General features: G+C 39.1%; 1 protein-coding gene across 2 annotated transcripts in view; it reads left to right on the top strand.

Moving 5' to 3' along the window:
* The window catches only part of LOC308623372 (BEN domain-containing protein 6), a 129,859-nt gene that overhangs the window by 99,972 nt on the left and 7,975 nt on the right, over nt 1-21,912 (top strand). For both annotated transcript variants that reach the window (XM_081245655.1, XM_081245654.1), the window contains exons 3-6: nt 3,481-3,658; nt 16,790-17,010; nt 18,525-18,717; nt 20,126-20,262. In XM_081245655.1, coding sequence (XP_081101781.1) covers nt 3,481-3,658; nt 16,790-17,010; nt 18,525-18,717; nt 20,126-20,253 — 720 coding nt within the window. In that variant the 3' untranslated portion in view covers nt 20,254-20,262. The remainder of the gene's footprint in view (nt 1-3,480; nt 3,659-16,789; nt 17,011-18,524; nt 18,718-20,125; nt 20,263-21,912) is intronic.

The following is a 21,912-nucleotide window of genomic DNA, read 5'->3' as shown; positions in this document are numbered from 1 at the left end:
TCTTTTTCCAGTCTCAATAAGCACATGGTGTGCCTTCCAAGGCATTGCAGGTGACAGTTTTACCAAATGTGTCATCACCAAGGTCTAACAAGAGTCAACAACCTTCCAGCATGTTATACCTTTGCTCTTTTTGACCATAACCTGAGCTCTAAGTAATTCAAACCTATGTCAAGTTTTGGGTATCCAGCTTCTAGGTATCAAAATCTGCATTAGTTAAGATGCATGTTGCAAAGGCTGTAACAAAGACCCAAATATCACAGTGGCGTATAAAGATGGAAGTTTATTTCCCTTTCACATAATAGAAAGAGCAGTCCTAGTTGCTGTAGCAGTGCCAAAATGTTGAGGCTCCGTCTTATCTTGTTCATTTACCTTCCTGAACACACAGCCTCTGTCCCTGGGTCAAGGTGACTACTCCAGCTCCCACCTGCATGCCTTCCTCTCTGCCAACAAAAATAGAATTCAGGCAGGAGAAGGCCAGCCCATTCCTCCTAAGGTCATGACCCAGTAGTGGTACACATTGTTTCTACTCCTATTTGACTGGCGGAAGCTTAGTCACATAGCCACACTGAGCCGTCCGGGAGTCTGGGAAATGTAATCCAGCTGACACCTACCTGCTGAGCTAAAAACCTATTACTGTAGAAGAATGGGAGAACAAATACCTGGTGATAGCCAGCGGTCTCTGCCACTGTCCTTTTCTCTATTGAGTTTTTATAGTTTCTGTTGGGTTTCTTAGTCTGTTCTGGTGGGTTCCCGTTCTATTCTTATTGATTGGCACATATACCATATCTACTGTAGAAATTAGTTTCATGTGGTTTTAGATTTTGCAAATATCTTATCCCAATCTATTGTCTATTAACTTTGTCTTCCAATGATGCTTATAAATGGATTTATGCTTGATTTCATTTCTCTCTTGTGGGAAATTCCTGCAAGAACTAGACCATATATTCTATTTTTTCTCAATACTCTGCATAGAACTATGATCTCAGTAGGCATCCTTCAGTTATTTAAATAAATATTTCATTTCATTTCCTTTTTTTTTTTTTTTTTTTTTTTGCGGTATGTGGGCCTCGCGCTGTTGTGGCCTCTCCCATTGCGGAGCACAGGCTCTGGACGCGCAGGCTCCACGGCCATGGCTCACGGGCCCAGCCGCTCTGCGGCATGTGGGATCTTCCCGGACCGGGGCACGAACCCGTGTCCCCTGCACTGGCAGGCGGGCTCTCAACCACTGCGCCACCAGGGAAGCCTCATTTCCTTTTAACCAAATGCATCAGTTTTTTAATTAAAGATTTATATATCTAGCATGAGTACTTTAGCTACTTGCCAACATAGGACAATAGTAATTTTCATTACCATTATATATATTATATATGTCATACACACGTGGAATAATGAAATATGTATACATACATAGATTGGTATACTTATAAAATAAGGAGTGAGGTTGAATGTATACATTGCTGATCATACAAAAATATAATTGTATTTTCTATAACTGATCTCATCTGGCTTTCAATTCTCCATCCCTGGTAGATAAGAAAAGGGGGAGAAAAAAAAAGCTTGAACTTGTCCATTGACAGTGAATTACAGAGTGTTCTTTTTTTTTAATTTTAATTTTATTTTTGGCTGTGTTGGGTCTTCGTTGCTGCGCACGGGCTTATCTCTGGTTGCTGGGAGAGGGGGCTACGCTTCGTTGTGGCGCGCGGGCTTCTCATGGCGGTGGCTTCTCTTGTTGCAGAGCACAGGCTAGGCGCACGGGCTTCAGTAGTTGTCGCTAGCGGGCTCTAGAGCGCAGGCTCGGTAGTTGTGGCGCAGGGACTTAGTTGCTCTGCGGCATGTGGGATCTTCCCAAACCAGGGCTCGAACCTGCATTGGCAGGAGGATTCTTAACCACTGCACCACCAGGGAAGCCCAGTTAGAGTGTTCTGGTGTTTAAAATCCCTTTGAGGTATTGGTATAGTTTCAGTCACTTCAGGGTTTAAGTCTCAATGGAGACTAGCTTCTCACTCTCCTCCCTTTCCTGTTTTTTTCCTGGGAAGTGTTTCAAGTTTTGAGGAGTCTTACATATCATCCAGCCTCTGGGGAGGGACAGCTGGTCTTCTGCCCAGGCTCTAAGTTTTCTGCCTGTTTCCTTAGTGTCCCGTACTGTTACTGCTGAGGCACAGCATTCCTTCCAGCTCCCAGGGGGTTCTGTTGGCACCATCTGCTGATGTTTGCTGTGCTGGGACCCGCTGCCAACTTCTGTAAGGTTCTGGCACCCTGTAGCCTCTCCGTTCACCGGTTCCCCCAGCACTTACCCAGTTCCTGACCAGGACACAGGGATCCTCCGGATTCTCCAGCTGCTTTGCATGAGCTCTGGGGAGTCTGGACACTGTCTCTGGTCCATTTGTCCAGACACCAATTTTGTCCATTTCTGATCTGTGGCCCAGAAGGTGCCGTGTTGCCCTGATGTTGCTGGACTTGGGGCCCCTTTAGGGCATTTATGATGTGCTGAGAAGCACGGAGCCGGCCCTTCTGCCCTGGGACTGCCCCTCATTCATCTGGATGTTTCTATCATCTACCCTGACCCCTGGATCCACCTCGCTTCCCCACAAAGGTCGGGGCAGGAAGAGCAGACACTGGAATCTGACCTTCTGTTCTTCCTGTTCCGAATTCCTCCTGCTCCTCAGCCAGGCCCCAGGAGGTCTCTTCGCTTCCTATTCAGCAGGAACTTTCTTGATCTCTATTTTCAAAATTTTTATTGGAGTATAGTTGATTCACAATGTTGTGTTCTGGTGTACATGTGCCTTTATCTCTTCTACTCTAAAGTTTATTTTTATAAACATCATACTCCAGGCTTCTAGATTCGGATCTTTATAAATTTCACTCTGTGCTCCAATTTTCCAGATTTGGATTAATATAAATATAAAGGCCAGCTTAGTAATTGGAGAAAATTCTTTTCTGCCTCAACAAAGCCTGGGTTTTACGACTCAAATGCATATGTTTTCGGACTATTGTCCTGCTGTCCTTAAAAAATATTTTTTAAACTAAAAGGTAGACATCAGTGCTTTGTTCTGGGTAAATCTTTCTCCTTTCTCTGATGGAATCAACCCCCAAATTAGCCTCATGGCATAGTCTCAACAGAGAGGCTGTGGATGAGGTGTCGGGAGAGAAATGGAGGACGTAGATGAGTTACAAAGATCTGAATGGTGGCCTGGTTGATTCTACTCTGTTATACTATTTTTCTACTTTGTGTTTTTCGTGAAGTTAGGCCGAAAGTCAGAATCCTGATTACTGTTTTGAAAGAGATGTGTGCATGAAACTTTGATGTCCTCTTTTATTCTGAGTTCCCCTGGATAGTGGAGGACCAAGCTGAGGCTAGATCACTCGCCTCCTGGAAGAGCAGGAGCCTGTAGGTCTAATTAAGTCCCAGCAGCATCCGGAACACAGGATAAACCACGAGAGCTCCCTTGATGCTTTTGTTGTGCCTGCCTTGTATTTTAGAGAGACCCATATTCGGGAAATGCCTTTCTGCCCGGTGAGAGCTCCAGTGAGGATGAAGAGCCTCTAGCAGAATTGTCGAAGGAGGAACTGTGCACAAAAATAAGAGGCCTGAAACAAAAACTAACAAACATCCGGAAAGAAAACAGCCGCCTTCGACAGTCTTTGGTCATGCTTCAAGGTAAACTTAGAGAAAATTGACTTTTTTAGATGAATGGAAAAATACTTGATGAGGGAAGGTATTGAAATCAGCTGTCAAGAAAGAAAAACTCAGTACCTTAGAGAAAAAAAATCAAAAACCACATTTTAAGAAAATCTATGATTGCATAATTTAATATGGATGTACTCTATTGAAGCCTCTAGTTTATTGATTAAAAAATTTTAGATTATTCCTACAAAATACCAAATGTCATATTCATTTAATACTGTCCAACAAATATTTATGGAGTGTTTAATATAGGCTTAGAGAGAAAAGATCAGTAAGACAACAGGTATGTCAAGGTGTTCGTACTTATCTCATTCTCCTCTGCTAAGGAAAGCACTAGAAAATGGGGCCTGTTGTGCTCTCTTATAGACTCACTGGAATTAAAGATTCCATATATTAAATTTCAGGTTTGGGGTTGGGAGCAGTGGTGTGGAAAATAATCACATTCCATTGAAGACATAAAGGGGAAAGACAGGCCCAAGAAAATTAAAAACAACCTGGAATAATGCCTTTTTGCAGAATCCTATATCGTGTTTAAGTGTTTATTTTTTTTAAATTATGTTTTCCATTTGTAGTTAGGCATCATGCACTATTTTGTATAGCTGAATATTTGGCAATATATCCTATGTGGGGCAGCATTCTGTTATAAAACAGTAAATACACAGAGTATTTTAAAAATAAATCCCTCTGGCTTCTGTGTACAAAATGAGTACAAGGGGCACAGAAAGGAGAGTGGGGGAGAACCACTTTTGAAAGGTATTACAGTCATTGGACTAACAGGATGGCAGCCTTGCCTAGGGCAATGGCTGTGGAAATAAAGAAGACAATTCCACAATATTTGGGGAGGCAGAAATGGTAGGAGACAGAACATTGTGGTGAGCTAGATTGACAGAGTAATGGCTCAGACGAGTTCCTACAAATATTGATTAAATTGAAGGCTTCCTAGTTTTAAGTAGAAACAGGCAGACATGAATGGAAATAAGATGTTTATTCCACCAACAAGCCATTCTCTCCTTATTTTTTATGCTTTAAATATGGCATCTTTATAACTGATGGTTTTTCCTGGTGAGGTTTTTGCAATTTTCGAAGAACAGATTGTTCTTATTTTTATATCATCTGTTCCAGAACGTAGAGTAAGATGAAAAGCTAGTTGATAAAGTTGGCATACATTGCTGGTTCAAGTATTGATCTTGAAGTCTCCGACTTTGGTTTGAATCCCAACCCTGCTTACTAGCTGTAAGCCTTGGCCCTGTCACTGTCCTGCCCTCAGCCCCAGCTTCACTTTCCTCATCTACACAGTGGAGCCAATCTCTCATGTCCTTCTTGCCAAGATGACTAAATTAGATAATTAGAAGAAATGCTTTACCAGGGCCTGATACATGATAGGTGCTCAGGAATCATCGTTATTGTTTCTGTCTCTGTTTTTATTAACACCAGAACTTGACACATGGACCCCCACCAAAAGAAAATTAGATCAATTTTTTTCATAAATTTAGATGAGAAAATTCTAAATGCAAGAGGAGCAAATCAGTTTCAATAGTATATGAAGGGGACTTCTCTGACAGTCCAGTGGTTAAGACTCCATGCCTTCAGTTAAGGGGATGAGGGTTCCATCCCTGGTCGGGAACTAAGATCCCACATGCCGTGTGGCACGGACAAAAAATAAAATTAAAAAAATAGTATATGAAAAGAATCATCACTATGAACAGTTTCTCTCTGTCCCTCACTCTGGAGTTGCTGTTTCATTTTCTCCTCTCTCTGCCAGCGTCCCACACTTTCCATATCCTCGCTCTCAGCTGACGCCTTTGCTTCACGGAGAACTTGGAGGATGTGAAAAGACTGTCAGCTCCCTGCACCTGTGCTTGTATCAACTTCCACGTCCTCTCCTGTCACCCATGAGTGGCCTGTCCTCTTGTCCAGCCAAAGGCAGTATGTCCATCTGTGCATCCTCTTTCTGCTAATCAAGGACAGAGCTCCAGAGAGCCTCCCCGGCTCTCGCTAATGAATCATCCCATTAGCATCAGACATACAATTATTTCTCCCATTAAAACAAACAAACAAACCCAAAAATCCCCACCTTTCTCAGGCCATTTGCTTCTCTGCCTTTCACCCTGTTTCTCTCCTTCCCTTTGTAGGAAAACTCCTTACATGTTGACTCTATACACTGTTTTCAATTTTCCCCCTTTTATTCCCTTTGGATCCCACTTCAATTAGGTCCTTGTCATTCCATTGTAATGTCTCTTCTCATGATTGCCAATGACCTCCATGTATTAGTTTCCTAGGGCTGCAGTGATAAAGTATCACAAACTGGGTGGCTTAAACAGCAGAATTCTAAAATCAAGGTGTCAGCAGGGCCACGCTTCCTCTGATGGCGCTGGGGAAGGCCTCTCTCCTAGCTTCTGGTTGATCCTTGGCCTGAGGCAGCATTAAGACCAGTCTTCATGTGATGACCTCACTGTGTGCTTGTCTGTCTCTGTGTCCAGACTTCCCTCTTTTTATAAGGATGTCAGTCATTTTGGATTAAGGCCTACTCTAATGACCTCATTTTAACTTGATTACATCTATAAAGGCCCTATTTCCAAATAAGGTCACATTCTAAGGTCCTGGGGGTTAGACTTCAACATCTCTTTTTGGGGGGACACAATTTAACCCATAACATTTCATATTGCTAACCCCGAAGGTAATTTCTCAAGGGTCATATTAAGTGCCCTCTTACATCTGACACCTTGGCTACCTCTCCTTCCTTGGCTTCTAGGGCACCACATTCCTCCTCCACTGCTGAGCTTTCCGTCTCAGTTTATATGGCTGCCTCATTTCATCATCTTACCCTCTAAATATTTGATGATGCCCCAGGCTCAGTCCTTGGGCTTCTTTCTTTTCTATCTGCTTTCACTCCATAGGGGATCATATCCAATTCTATGGTGTTAAATCCATCAATAACTATGACTTATCTCCAGTCTGGACTTCTCCCTTTAGTTCCAGACTCATGGGCTAACTGTGTATTGACAAGACTGGCAGGCATCTCAGACAAACACCCCCCCCACCCCGACCACATTCCCACCCTTCCCCTGCCACCTGCTCCTCTCTTTCTTCCTCGCCTCGGTTAATGCTAACTTCATTGTTCCAGTTTCTCAACTCAAAATCCACGATGCTGTCTTGTATTTCTGTATTTCTTTTACACCCTACACTCAGTCCATTGGCAAATCCTACTGGCTTCATCTTCAAAATATCTCTGGAATACAGTTCTTTGTACCACCCCCACTACAGCCACTCTGGTCCAAACCACCAGCATCTCTCACCCAGGTGATCATGGTGGCTTCCTCACTGGTGTTGCCACTTCTGCTCATGCTGCTGTGCAGTCCACTATCAACACAGCAGCAAGAACATCCTGCTAACTGTAGGCCAGCTCACGTCACTCCTCTCTGCAGACAATTCCAGTGCATGTCTACCTCACATGGGGTAAAACTGAAGTCAGTTTTATGATCTTTGAGTCCTTACGTGATCCGGCCACCTCCCCTCCACATACCTTTCTGGCCTTGTTTTCTACTCTCTCCCCATCCTTCTCTGTGATCCAGCCACACCGGACCACTTGCTTTCCCTCCAAAGACATCAGACGTGACCTGATGTCAGCATCTCTGTACTGGCTGTTCCTTTGGCCTGGGATATTCTTTCCCCAGATATCCACATAGTTTGCACCCTACATACTTCAAATCTTCACTGTAAATTCATCTTTGCCCTGACCTCCTCCCTCCATCTAAACTTTCAACCTCTCTCCCCCTGCAACATTTTTTTATCCCTTCCCATTTCGTTTCCTCTTTGGCACTTAAAAGCCTACATACCCTATTCTGTATTTAATATTGTCTGCCCCTCTGCATGCACACACACTAGAATGTACCCTTAGAAACCAAAGTAAAGTTGGCTATTGGTTAGACTTCAAGCAACAGGAAGAGTCAGGAACTGCCAACTGCCACTGCAGTATTCATGTATGCATTTCTTCTTTCAGTCAATATTTACAAGGTCCTCTATATGTCAGGCACTGCTCTAAGTACCTAGGAAAACCCAGTGAACAAAACAAAGATCACCACTCTCACAGAGCTCACATTCCAGTGAGGCAAGCAGTCAAAATCATGAAAAATAACAATTAAGTAAAATTAAGTAAATTATACAATATGTTAGCTAGTGATAAATGCTATGGAAAAAATAGGAGAGGTAAAGGAGGATGGGGATTTGAGGGAGAGGGGGTGTTTTACAGTTTAAAATAACATGGTCATAGTAGGTCTCCTTGTGAAGCTACAGTTGGGAACTAGGAAGATGTCAGAAAGTTGAAATTTAACATATAATCCAAATAAGAAAGGGGTCTGAGAGAAGAGTGCAGAGTGGTTAGTTAACCTTTGCTCAGCAATAGTCCTCTTTGAACTAAGAATCAGAGCTGTTTATCTGTCTATAAAGCCTGCTAACTAAGAAAAATAGCAAAATGTATATGCCATTCTAGACATTCAGAATGACAGACGTGTGTGTGCTCTACGTGCATGTGTTAAACATTTGAAACATATCTTGTGGACCACAACTGACCAGCACACTAAGATATAAAAGGAAAAAAGTGGCACGTCTATTGTACAAAAGGGTATTAAATTATCACTATTTGTAAAGAATGAATGTATACCCAGGGAAAACAATGTCTCAGCCGAAAACTCCACTCTATTAACTAATGAGTAAGGAAGGAAAAATCAAGTAAGTTTTGCCCAGGTTCATTTAAATATAGTAGAATGCTGTCAAAGTTTCAGAAATAGCCAAAGTAAAACCAGTGAATCACTGAAGTAGTAATTAGTAAAAGTTTATTGTGTGCACATCAAAAAGATACCACCCAAAGCAAAAAGGCTTATCTAAGCCATAACAGTGTGAAATTTCAGAACACCAGGAAGGGAAAATCTAGAAGCTTTCAGAGAGAAGGAGCATGTTACCCGCTAAGGAGTGGGAGTCAGATGACATTGGACTTTTCACCAGCAACACTGGAAGCCCTAAGATAATTGAGCAATGCATTTAAAATTCTAAAGGGAAATGATTTAAACCTAGACTTCTATACCCAGTGAAACCATCAACCAAGTGTGAGGGCAGAATAATAATATTTTCATACCTATGAAGTCTCAATGTACTTCCTGTGCTTTCTTTTTCAAAAGCTAACGGAGGGTGTGCTCCTTCAAAATGAGAGAGTGAATCTAGAAAGTCAATCAGAAAACAGGTAGTCCAGTACAGGACGTAGCCACAGAATAATAGTGAGGGGACACTCCAGGGTGACAGGTCCACAGTAGCCTGGAAGCAGCTGGTCTAGAGGTGGACAGGTACAGGGGTTACAGGAGAGAGATCACTGAGAAAAACATGAAATTGATAGATGACATGATGTCATCTACCAAACATACTGCAAGGAGATTTTACACCTCTGGTAGGAAGTTTTGAGATGTTTAAGTCAGAGAAACAGTTAAATAATAATAATAAGCAAGCTTTTAAAAATGAGATCATTTTAACTCTAGGAAAAAAGTCATGTTTTAAAGGAAAGGAATTGAGAATTACATCACTATAATAATGTAAGCACAGTATTTATTGAACTAGCAGTTGTGTTACAACTATCCTGGGATGATGGAGAGAAGAAGAGTGTGTATGTGTTTGCATATGTGGGTACCACGTGTGTGTGTTTCTATGTGGCTGGGGGAGGAGTTGAAAGAGGGCTGCCTTGTCATGTTACATAGTTGAAAGTCAATAAGTAATTATATGAATCTGAAAAAAATAAAAGAATAGTTGTATATGCTTATTATTATTTAAGACTATGAAGGTAACTACCAGAGAAACAGGTAAGTGGATCAGAAGTTTTCCCTCTAGGAGTAGTAGGTAATCCAGGGTGGTGAGCGGTAGGGCAGAGGGCTGCTATTTTTCATTATAAGCCTTATTGTATTTAAAAAATAATAAATGCCTGGTACATAATAGGTGCCCCAAATCTAATAGCTACCATTTTTTAAAAAAATCAGTAATTTCCTTATAGATCAGAAATTGCTGATTTTATTCCTAAAAAAATAATAAAAAAGAATCTACACATTAATTACAAATAACTATAAAATATCTACTAGTTACCCTAACAAGAAATGTGTAGGATCTATGATGAAAAATTAAAAAGTCAGTGGAGAAATAGACAAATCTAAATAGAGAGACGTCAAATTCATAGATGAGAAGTTGCCAATTCATCTCAAAATAACTCACAGTTTGACTAGAATCCCAATCAAATGCCCATAATTGTTTTGTTTTGATTTTTATTTTTGTGGTAATTTGACAATAATTATATTAAAGTTAACCTGAAAGAATAAATAGGCAAAATCAATTAAGAACATTCTGAAAAAGAATCTGAGGGCATAACTGTCAACATGAAATCATATAAAGTTCTGATAATTAAAAGCAACTTACTAGGATAAGAGCCAGCAGGTCGATGGAACAGAACACACATCCCTGGATAATACCTCCCGTACAGGGAAGAAATGTCCCGGAGCCACTGTGGCACAGAGGGTTTACAGGGGCCAAGCCACTTGGGTTCAAATCCTGCCTCTGCCACCTACTAGCTGTGTAACTGAGTGTGAGATGAATGGAAATGATAAAAGTACTTCCCTGGGTGACATGTAAAGTCTTCAGAGCAGAACCTGGTAAGGTGACTGCCATACAGTGTCTGCTTATCACTGTAGGATGACCAGTGCAGTCACACTGGGCCCTGCTCCTAGGAAGGCCCCACATACTGGTTAAAAATACTGTCACCATATTAAAATTCTGAAGAAGCTTTGAACAAGGAGTCCTGCATTTTCCATTTGCAATGGGCCTGACAATTTACATAGCAAGTCCTGCAAGCCATTTAGGACAAGGATGAATTATTCAACAAATGGTGCTGGGAAAACTGATATTCCAATGTGGCGGGGAGGGGCAGGTTTAAGTTAGGTTCTCATTTCACACCATGTGGCGTACTAAAAACATAACTGTACAGTTTAAATTAAAACTCCATGTTCTGAATTTGCATGAGTACTGGTTTCGACACAGGATGAATTTTTATCTTTAAAAATTAATAGTATGTATATTCTAATACTGTTCACCAAAGAGGCCTAGAAACAAGAACCCAATAGCAAAGAGCACTCCTAGCACTTGGGTGTGGCCTTGAAATACCGTTCCCCACTAAAGGGAGCTGGGGTTCCCTGGAGAAACGGCTGATTCCAGAACTTGCACAGGAAATGGACAAGATTTGTCAGGAGCCTCAAACAGGAAATATAGATGAAAATCTTGTCCTACCAGAAAGCAAGGAGGTCAGCAAAGACCATGTGGACGTGTCAACTGGAAGAGGTTCCCACTGGCTAAAGATCATTATTATTGGAGCATCAATAATAATGATCAGGGCAACTGGTTATCATGTATATTTACATGCATGACTTCATTCAAAAGAGAAAAAACTTAATGGTCATCTGAAAGAACCAACTCATTATTTTGAAAACTGGCAAATACAGACTGAAAAATCAAGCATTTATTCTGCCATTATTATATGAAATGAACCTCAGGGTAGCCAAATAGTTGATGAGAGAAAGTTTCCCTTGGTAGAATTCTAGCTAAATGAAGAATTAGGATATCACCATTTTGCAACCCCTGATGAATCTAGGCAGTGATCATCAGTGACCGCTAATATCGCAACAAAAGGTAACCATGCATTCAATGCCACCTGCTGGAAGTTAAAACACTGATCAAGCCTTTAGATCTAACTACAGGGAAGAATATGTTAAACACCCCCTTAGGGGTGCAATCAGCAAAATCCAGACTGTGGGAAACCCTGCAGGACAAAGGACCCAGTTTCTTCAACTAATAAATTGCAAGGAAAAAACAAGGAGATGAAAAGGAAACCTACAGTTTGTAAAAGAGACAGCAACTAATTGTAATGTATGGACTTTATTTGGATTCTGATTCAAACAAGCTAAAAACAAGAACAAAAACGAGACAATCAGAAATTTGAACACTTGCTAATTTGTTTTTTTTAAAAATGATATTCAAGAACTATTGCTAAGTATTTCTGGCTGTGACAGTGGTGTTATGGTTATATGTATATATATACATATAACCATATATTATATATATATATTTAAATTTCTTACCTTTGGAGATATACATGGAAATATTTACAGATAAAATGAAATGATGCCTGTGATTTGCTTGAAGTAATTTTGGAGGTGGGGAGAAAGTGGGTGGGGATACAGGTGGAACAAGATTGGCCATGAGTTGGAAACTAGGGCATGGGGTACATGGGAGTTTACTATTTTGTGTGTGTGTTTAAATTTTTACATTAAAAGTTAGAAAAAATTATATCCAGGGAGGAAAAAAACTTGTGAAAAGATGTTTAAACTGTATGAAATATATGAGTGAATATTTAACTGATCTGAATGACTTGCTAAGCATAAAGTAAATGAATGAACTAAGGAAATGAACTAAGGAAAAGACTGCTACTTTTTTTTTAACATCTTTATTGGAGTATAATTGCTTTACAATGGTGTGTTAGTTTCCGCTTTATATCAAAGTGAATCAGCTATACATATACATATATCCCCGTATCTCTCCCCTCTTGCATCTCCCTCCCTCCCACCCTCCCTATCCCAACCCTCTAGGTAGTCACAAGGCACCGAGCTGATGTCCCTGTGCTATGCAGCTGCTTCCCACTAGTTATCGGTTTTACATTTGGTAGTGTATATATGTTCATGCCACTCTCTCACTTTGTCCCAGCTTACCCTTCCCCCTCCCCGTGTCCTCAAGTCCATTCTCTAGTAGGTCTGTGTCTTTTTTCCCATCCTGCCCCTAGGTTCTTCATGATCAGTTTTTTTTTTTAGATTTCATATATATGTGTTAGCATACGGTATTTGTTTTTCTCTTTCTGACTAACTTCACTCTGTATGACAGACTTTAGGTCCATCCATCTCACTACAAATAACTCAATTTTGTTTCTTTTTATGGCTGAGTAATATTCCATTGTATATATGTGCCACATCTTCTTTATCCATTCATCTGTCGATGGACACTTAGGTTGCTTCCATAAGACTGCTACTTTTAATTAAGTAAAAACTAAAAATATGTGTGTGCTTTTTAAAAAATTTTATTTTATTTATTTATTTTATACAGCAGGTTGTTATTAGTTATCTATTTTGTACATGTGTACATTTAAAACATACTAAAATTAAAATACTCTAAGAAAAATAATTGCAACTTATGACAAATTAGAGGTTAAAGTGCTTAAGATATAAGGGAATTAATAATAATAGCTAATACATTGTGTTTATAATGCACTAGGCATTCCTATAAGCACTTTACCAAAACCATCTAAGCTATCATAAAATAAAAAAAGTACTAACATTCTTTGGTCTAATAGGTATCTCATAGAATAAGTTCAAATAATCAATAAACAAATAAATATGTATTCAACTTCACAATAATCAAATAATTGCAATAATTTAAATAATTGTACTAAAATTTTAACCTATCAAAATAGTGAATATTTTTGTTAATTATGAACACCTCTTGTTGATGGTGCAGTGATGTGGCTGACTTCTTACCTTGCTAGTGGGCATTCAAGTTGGAAGACCCTTTTTGGAGAGCCATTCAGTGACATTAACTGAGTCTTGGAAACATTTATACCTCTGAGCCTATTGTTTCGCTTTCAGGAATTTATAGCATTGACACGATAAGAGATAAATATAAAGATGTGTGTGGTAGGTGGTTCATAAGAGTTTTGTCCGTAATCAAGAAAAATTGGAAGCAACCTAAATTCCAAAAAGAAAAAAAGAAGCATTTGAATAAATTAGAGGACATCAATACCTTGAGATATTAGGGAATCCTTAAAGTCGTGTGTTCAAGTGGAAAATAACCGATCAGCAGGTGAATGGATACTTTAATTGTGGAGCATCCATGTAATTAAATATCAGTCAGCAACAAAAAAGAATATATATATATATATATATATATATATATATATATATCTGAATCACTTTGCTATACACCTGAAACATTGTAAATCAACTATACTTCAATAAAAAATAAAAATAATATTCATCCTCCTGAAAAAAGAATGACTAACTGACACAACAACATGAATGAATCTCAAAACATTATGCAGAAAAACAACAAAAAAAAAGTCAGGCCAAAACACGGAGAATATACTGTTTGTATCCATTTACATGGAATTCTAGAACAGTTAAAACGTGTCTCTGACTAAAGAAGTCACATTAATGGTTGCCCCTGAGGTGAGTCCAGGGATTGATTTGGAAGGAACATGAGGCAAATTTCTGGGTGGGCAGAAATGTTCTATATCTCGAACATATTAGTGTGAGCTAATTGGGTATATCCTTTTGTCAAACTCATCCCCCTCTACCTACTTAAATTCTGCTCAGACTTCACATAAGATCTTGACTTTGATTCTAAGCAAATTAGACCTCAAAAGATCATATTTTCCAAGATTTAATAAAATAGGTAAAATATTCAGTTTATGGCCTTAATTGGAAAAAAGAACCATGATACAATGCTATGCATATAGCATTGTCCTAATTATGTAAAAGAAAATATAGATAGAGATATACAAAGATAGAAATGGCAAGAAGGATATATTCCAATGAACATGTATAACTTTCATTATTAGAAAAAACAGTGAATATTCTCTAAACCCCACTTTAATGCAGAATTCCCTTTTTCTCTTTACATTCCAGCTTCAGTTCCTCAAATACAGAACTTGTGTTTCCTATGCTTCTGATGACCTCCTCATTCCCTCTGGCTATTTAATTCCTGCTCAGCCTTCAGGTTTCAGATCAATCTTGAGCTCCTAAGAGAAGCCCTCTGTGGCCCTTCCCTCTCTAGGCTGTTTGCCTCTTCTCTGTGACCTTAACAACTGTGATTTTTCATTTCTTTGCATGCACCTTGAGTTAGCCAAACCACAAGGTTAAGGGCACAGTCCTCTAGACTGCCAAGTCTTCTAAGACTTCTGATACTGACTGCAAGTTTAGGGGCTTTCCAAAACCACCCTCAGGTCCAGTAATTTGCCAGAGAAATTTAATTCACCAAAACCTATTTTATTCATGTTTACATTTATCACAGGGAAAGAATACAAATTAGAACCAGGCAAAGTTGGAAGAGACACATAGGGCAGAGTCTGGTTAGTTTCCAAGTGAGGAACTTCTGTCCTCAGGATACATTACCTACTAGTCTTTATATGTTACAACAAAATGCACAGAGGATTGTCCACCCAGGAAGCTCTCTGAGCTGGGGTGTCCAAAGTTTTTACTGAGGGTTCATTACATGAGCATGATTGATTCACTGATTGATTGCCCACATGGTCTTTCTGGCTTTCTGGCTATGGCCAGCTTCTACCCTAAGATTATTGGGTGTGACTGTCCCCACCCTGAGAAACTCCTTAGCATAAACATAAATCAGGTGTGTTCTAAGGGGCTCACCATGAATAACAAAGACACTCCTGCTATCGCTCGGGAAATTCAAGGGTTGAGAGGTTACTTCCCAGGAACTGGGGGGTGGTGGGTGGCGGTTAGGGCAGGTGGCCAGACCTTCTTTGAGCGGGCCAAATTCTTACACACAGCATGGGTAGGTAAACAATACTCTCTACCCCCTCCCAGTTCCAAGAGTCTAGGATCACATCTGGTTTTGCTCCCAGTCTCATCCCTGGCACCTAACAGAGTGGTGGGCAAATGTTGAGAGTTGGCATGACATAGAAGTTTATAGCATGGAATTGGCAGAGTCCGAATTTGAATGTTGGCTCTTCTTTTCACTGAGTTGACCCTGATGGGTTATTTAACCTCTTGTTGCCTAACTGTCCTCATCTGTAAATTGCGGGTAATGATAATACCTATCTCAGAGAGTTGCAATGAGGAGTAAACAAGTGAACATCAGTAAAGTTCCCAGAATAGTGCCTGGCACAGAGTAGAAGCTAGATAAATGTCTAATATTATTAAGTGCTCAATAAATAATTGCTGATTGAACAACTGTCTGGCACATGAGAGGTGCTTAGCAAATATCAATTGAAAAAAATATAAAATAAGGTTTTCTTCTTTAGCAGATGTTTACATTTTTCTATTAACATAGTACTAAATGTATTGATTTGGACATGTCATCAATATGTCTGATTTTCAGGTCTCCAATCAGCAATTATTCCAAAGATTATATAGCTCAATAATATGCTTAGAAAAGTACAAAAAAGTTTCAGACTCTTTTCGCCTCTCCAGCAGGCATTACTCCCAACCATAGAGTGAGGAGTTGAATTAGACAGGGTTCAAGGTGTCTTCCAACTCCAACAAAATGTTATTTGTCCTTAGGAAACAAACTAGATATAACAAGAGAAGACCATTTAACATGGAGGCATGAAAGCTTTGAATGTGTAAGTTTCCATTTAAAAAAAGGAACAAAGAGAACATTCAGTTGATTACCAAAATCCATCTTTAATATGTGAACACATAGATTTGAACTGTGGCCATGAATTTTTACTAATTTGATGGCCTTTGACTCCCTGGGAAATCACGCACTAAGGCCATAGAAAATTTATTTCAATCTGTGAGAAACAGTTTATTTTATCTTGTCACTTAAACTGGCCTGATGGAAGGTGATAAAATCAGTAATGTCTCCTTAAACACCTTCAAATAATATCATTAGCAATTAGAAAAAGAATCAAGTCTTAAAAACATTATGTTAGGGCTTCCCTGGTGGCGCAGTGGTTGAGAGTCCGCCTGCCGATGCAGGGGACATGGGTTCGTGCCCCGGTCCGGGAAGATCCCACATGCTGCAGAGTGGCTGGGCCCGTGAGCCATGGCTGCTGAGCCTAAGCATCTGGAGCCTGTGCTCCACAACGGGAGAGGCCGCAACAGTGAGAGGCCCGCGTACAGCAAAAAAAAAAGTAAATATGTTCCAACCATTCTTCTTACCATGTTTATTTTCCAAAGATAGCAAGTGTTAACAGTTTGTTCTACATACTTCTATGCATATACACATCATAGAAAATATGTATCTATGCTGCTATGACAAGTATTTGTAAAGTACTACTTTTTCTTGCCATTTTAGTTTTACCACAGGCCGTCACCCAGTTTGAAGAATTGGTTGGTATGGCGGAGGCCCTGCTCAAGGGTGGAGGAACCCTGTCCACGTCTGCGTCCACCCTCTGGAGAGCAACAAATAACTCCTCACCAGATTCATTTGCCTCCACATGTAGTAATTCTAATTCTAATTCCAGTTCACCAATTTCCTTGAAAGCTGAGGAAGAGCATCACGCGGATGAGAAACAGGTCAGCTGGAAGACCATCCCATCTTTCTCTGGGATACAGTTACATACAAAATTAAAATTACTGTACAACATAATCACTGCCTTATCAGATCACTTTATGTAACTTTAGGTCAATCATAATATTCTGACTACATAAAACAGTGTTTTTGCAATAAATCTAATATTTGTGAAATGAATATCCAGTTCAGAAAATTAAAGTCAAATGGTGGACAGTGATGAAGTTATTAAACTAGGAAATTCTTAAACCAGTGACAGAAGGACAACTATGCATTAAAGGTTATAAAACTGTATCATTGAGACAAGGTGAATTTTAGGCTGTACATGCTGGCAGAACACAATTCTTCTACTTTCCCGACTTCTCTTAATCAAGAAATAGAAGCTAAAAATACAAGTTTTGTTAGAATTGGCCTGGGAAATTATGCTTTCAAGAGCAATAATTAAATGCTCACTATCTAACATTCAGAATATTTGAATCTTAGTGTACCGGTTTCCTTTGCTGTGTAACAGATTCCCACAAACTTAGTGATTTATAATAATACAAACTTACCACCTCAGAGTTCTGTAGGTCAGAAATGCGGTAAAATCAAGGTGTTGGCAGGTACTCTCCTTTTTTGGAGGCTCTGGAGAAGAATCTGTTTCCTGTCCATGGGGGTTGTTGTAGAACTCAGTTTCTTATGGTTCTAGAGCCGAGTTCCCTGTTTTCTGTTTTCTTGTCGACTATAAAGTGAAGGCCATTCCCACTTCTAGAGGCAGTCCCCTTCCCTGGTTCATAGTCCACTTCCATCATCTTCAAAGCCAGTCGGGGCAGGCAAAGCCCTCTCACTCTTCTATTCTCTCCTCCTTCCTCTGTGTCTTCTTTCTGCTTCCCTCTTCTGCAGTTAAGGGCTCATGTGAGTGCTCAATAAATGTTAGCCATTTTCATTATTATTATTAACATTTATGGTGTGCTTACTATGTACCAGATACTGTGTGTATATATTTATAAAGTTATATGTGTATGTAAATATACATATTCGTACCTGCAGTAAAGTACACAAATTTTAAGTGTTAAAAAAAAAAAAAAGGCTCACATGATTGGAATGGACCCACCTGGATAACTCAGCATACTCTCCCCATCTCAAGGTACTTTAATGACACGTATAAAGTTGATTTTCCCATATAAGGTAACATATTCAAAGGTTACAGGGATAACAATGTGAATATTGTCAGTGGGCCATTATTATGCTACCACACTTAGTAGGAAATGTTAAGTATGGATTAATCCTTAAAGCACCAAATCCAGATTACACGACAAGAATTTGTATACACTCTAGAACAAATACCTCATAAATGTTGGGAATTATCTCAAAGTTAACATCTAACTCTAACCCCTGAAATGTACAATATATATTAAAAGTATCATACATCACCTAAAGACTTGGTTTTGTTTTCTGGTCTGTATTCATTGAGTAATATATTTCTTCAGATATTCCTTTCCTTTTTCAGTTATTTCAATTATTATTTTTAATTTTTTAGTTCAAGATTGAAAAATGGCAGATTGCCCGTTGCAACAAGAGCAAGCCTCAGAAGTTTATTAATGATTTAATGCAAGTGCTCTACACAAATGAATACATGGCCACACACAGCCTGACGGGGGCAAAATCCTCTACTTCAAGGGACAAGGCAGTGAAACCAGCTATGAATCAGAATGAAGTTCAAGAAATCATAGGTGATAATGTGTTTGTATTATATTGGCACATGAATCTGAAATTATTTTACCATTCAACTTTAAGTTGTTCTTTCATTATCTTTTTTTTTCTTCAAGTTTATTTTTCTATGAGAGAAAAATCTGAGGATAGCCTAAACCTCTTATGATATATGGGGAATTTTGTAGAAAAACTTTACATTAAAAAGGGTTATTAAGGGCTTCCCTGGTGGCGCAGTGGTTGAGAGTCCGCCTGCTGATGCAGGGGACATGGGTTCGTGTCCCGGTCCGGGAAGATCCCACATGCCGTGGAGCGGCTGGGCCCGTGAGCCATGGCCACTGAGCCTGTGCGTCTGGAGCCTGTGCTCCGCAATGGGAGAGGCCACAGCAGTGAGAGGCCCGTGTACCGCAAAAAAAAAAAAAAAAATGGTTATTAAAATAAAAATGAATTTTATATTACTGAAAAGTTTGGATTCATAAAATTCATAGCTTTAGAAAAGTAAATTTTCAAAATCCTTTCCAACAAAATTTTAGTAACAGTTTATGTTTTATTTTCTTTTTCTTCTCTTGGTTAGAAATATCCCTTATCTTTTATTCAGAAAAAAACAGAGGTTAATTTAACCATCCTACTTATGGTTTTTAAGTTAATCTCCTTAAATATGATAATTTAGGTTAGCAAGGTTAGCAAGGAATTTTTTTGCAAATATCCAACAAATTTAAGGACTCACTGAATCACAGCTCTCTATATTTTAATAGTGCATCATTTCTTAGTTGGAAAAGAGTCAGAATCTGCTTGTTTCAACTGATGTTGGGAATGGGTAAAAATAAATTCCCAGCATTTTGGATCAAGGGCACTTAGCATTCAGAGCAAGCAGCAAGGTTAAAGCTGAATGGTACCATAGGAAGACGTATATGTATGCTCTCAGTTTATGATATAGACTTTTGTTATCTCTTGCTTTGCTTTGAAAACTCTGCCTACAGATTCATCTATTTAAATATCTCATGGGTGTTGGGCTGCTTTTTCAAAATAGAGACAAAATTATAATGTGAATTGCTTGGTGTTTTATTTCAGTTCATACCTTAAGATGCAAAGGCCTGATAAAGTGGTTTTTTAAAATTAATTAATTTATTTTTATTCAAGTATAGTTGATGTATAGTATTACATAAGTTACAGGTGTACAATATAGTATTTCACAATGTTTAATGTTTATGTTCCATTTATACTTATAAAATATTGGCTATATTGCCAGTTGTACAATATATCCTTATAACTTATTTTATACATAGTAGTTTGTACCTCTTACCCCCACTACCCAATATCGCCCCTCCCCCATCCCTCTCCCCACTGGCAGCCACTGGTTTGTTCTCTGCATCTGTGAGTCTACATCCTTCTGACAAAGTGTTTTTCTGTGTTTTGTTGTTGTTTTTACAGGAATCACAAAACAATTATTTCCCAACACAGATGATGTTTCAATTAGGAGAATGATAGGGCAAAAGCTAAACAATTGTACCAAGAAGCCAAATTTGAGCAAAAATCTGAACTCTCAGGATATTAAGTAGATCCTTTTGGTAAGTCTTGTAAATCTTCACAATCCTTTCAATGTAGCAAGAAGACACAATACTTGTATCTATGGAATAGCATTTCCCAAACACTCTACTAGAGGAGACTAGAGGCCTGTGAGATGATAATGAGTATTCCTGGGGGTGAAGGTAGGGACGGGGATGGGGATTTAAACTTGGGAAATGCTGAGTCAGTTACACGGATTCTCCTTTCCTAGAGCCTCTCAAATATTTGGATGCCCTTTAAATATGCCCAAGTGCACCAGAAATCTCTAAGAAGGGCATATAGTGTATAGTGTTTTCCAAATGTGTTTCACTATGTAACTTTTCTTTTTCTTCACACAACACATGTTATCTTGTGGGTAAGGGTAGAAAGCAGCCAAAGGAGGGACACGTGGCAATTTAGGAAGTGCTTCTCTAGAATAAGGGAGATACAGACCTTTAGGAGGTCTCTGAGGTACATCAGTGCACTCTACCATCCCCATCCTGCTTCTCAATGTCTTTAAATCTTTAAGTCAGTTGTTATAGTTTGTATTTGTTTGATAAGGATTTTTACCAATATGTTTGTATTAAAATACTAAAAGGAAGAAATATTTGTTTTCAGACAGTTCTAAAGGAAATACACTTTATGGTCAGGCCCTGCCCTAGGCAAGCCTGTGATGAGGAACTTTGTGTTTGCTTTAGCAACTCAAAGTCCTGGCCATTCCACCTGTCCTCACCCTTCCTCTCCATTATTTTGATGGAAAATATATGACAAATATGCATTGTTGTGCTCTTAATATTTTAATTGATAAACAGACATATATGATAAACACATGAGGGCAGGTTTTCCTTCCATTTTCTTTACTTCTATCTTTGATTTCCATTTTGCCTGCTCTTCGCCTGAGACCATGTCACTTGTCTTTTTCTTCTGACCATGTTTTAAATGGGATGTGGACGCACCCCACCCCCCACCCACTGTTTTAACTACTGCCCCATCCTCCTGGAGGGTCCCTTAGTATGTTACTATTCAATTAAGGCTACCTCTGCTGATGGTCAATAATAGTCTCTCTTCCTTAAAAGAACAAAACAAAATAACCAAAAACCTACTTATAACAGCTGCAGCGAAATTCTTTCTCTTGGTTCATACATACTGGTAGACTGATCTGAAGATTTATAAAAGATAAACATATTTGTATCCTTTTTCTCCCCAAGGGATTAAAAATGTCAGTACATGGTGAATTGCACAACTTCCCAGTTAAGAGATAATTGCTTAAGTGAGCCCTTAGAACTTCTCGTTTTGTTTTGTTTTTTTAATTGAAGTATAGTTGATTGACAATGTTGTGTTAATTTCTACTATACAGCAAAGTGATTTAATTATACATATATAAAAATTCTTTTTCATATTCTTTTCCATTATGTCTTATCACAGTATATTGAATATATAGAACTTCTCGTTTTGATGTTAGGCTATCCAGTTGTCCTGGTGTATTACGGCCAAGTTCCCTGTTTAAATGCCATGTAACCAGACCTCCAGGTCACAGGGCTGTCTTCTGGAGCACATTGTATTTCAGAGCTCTGCAACGCATTTTAATATCCTAACCTCTGCCTTTTTTATATCCCGGGCTGATGAGGGTAGGCATGAAACTCATCTCTGATAACAGTCAGCAAAGTATTGAA

This window comes from Mesoplodon bidens (assembly GCF_964165515.1).
Source record: "Mesoplodon bidens genome assembly, chromosome: 10".
Classification (NCBI taxonomy): domain Eukaryota; kingdom Metazoa; phylum Chordata; class Mammalia; order Artiodactyla; family Ziphiidae; genus Mesoplodon; species Mesoplodon bidens.
The sequence above is the reverse complement of the archived record's forward strand: the minus strand, read 5'-3'. Positions and strand labels throughout refer to the sequence as shown.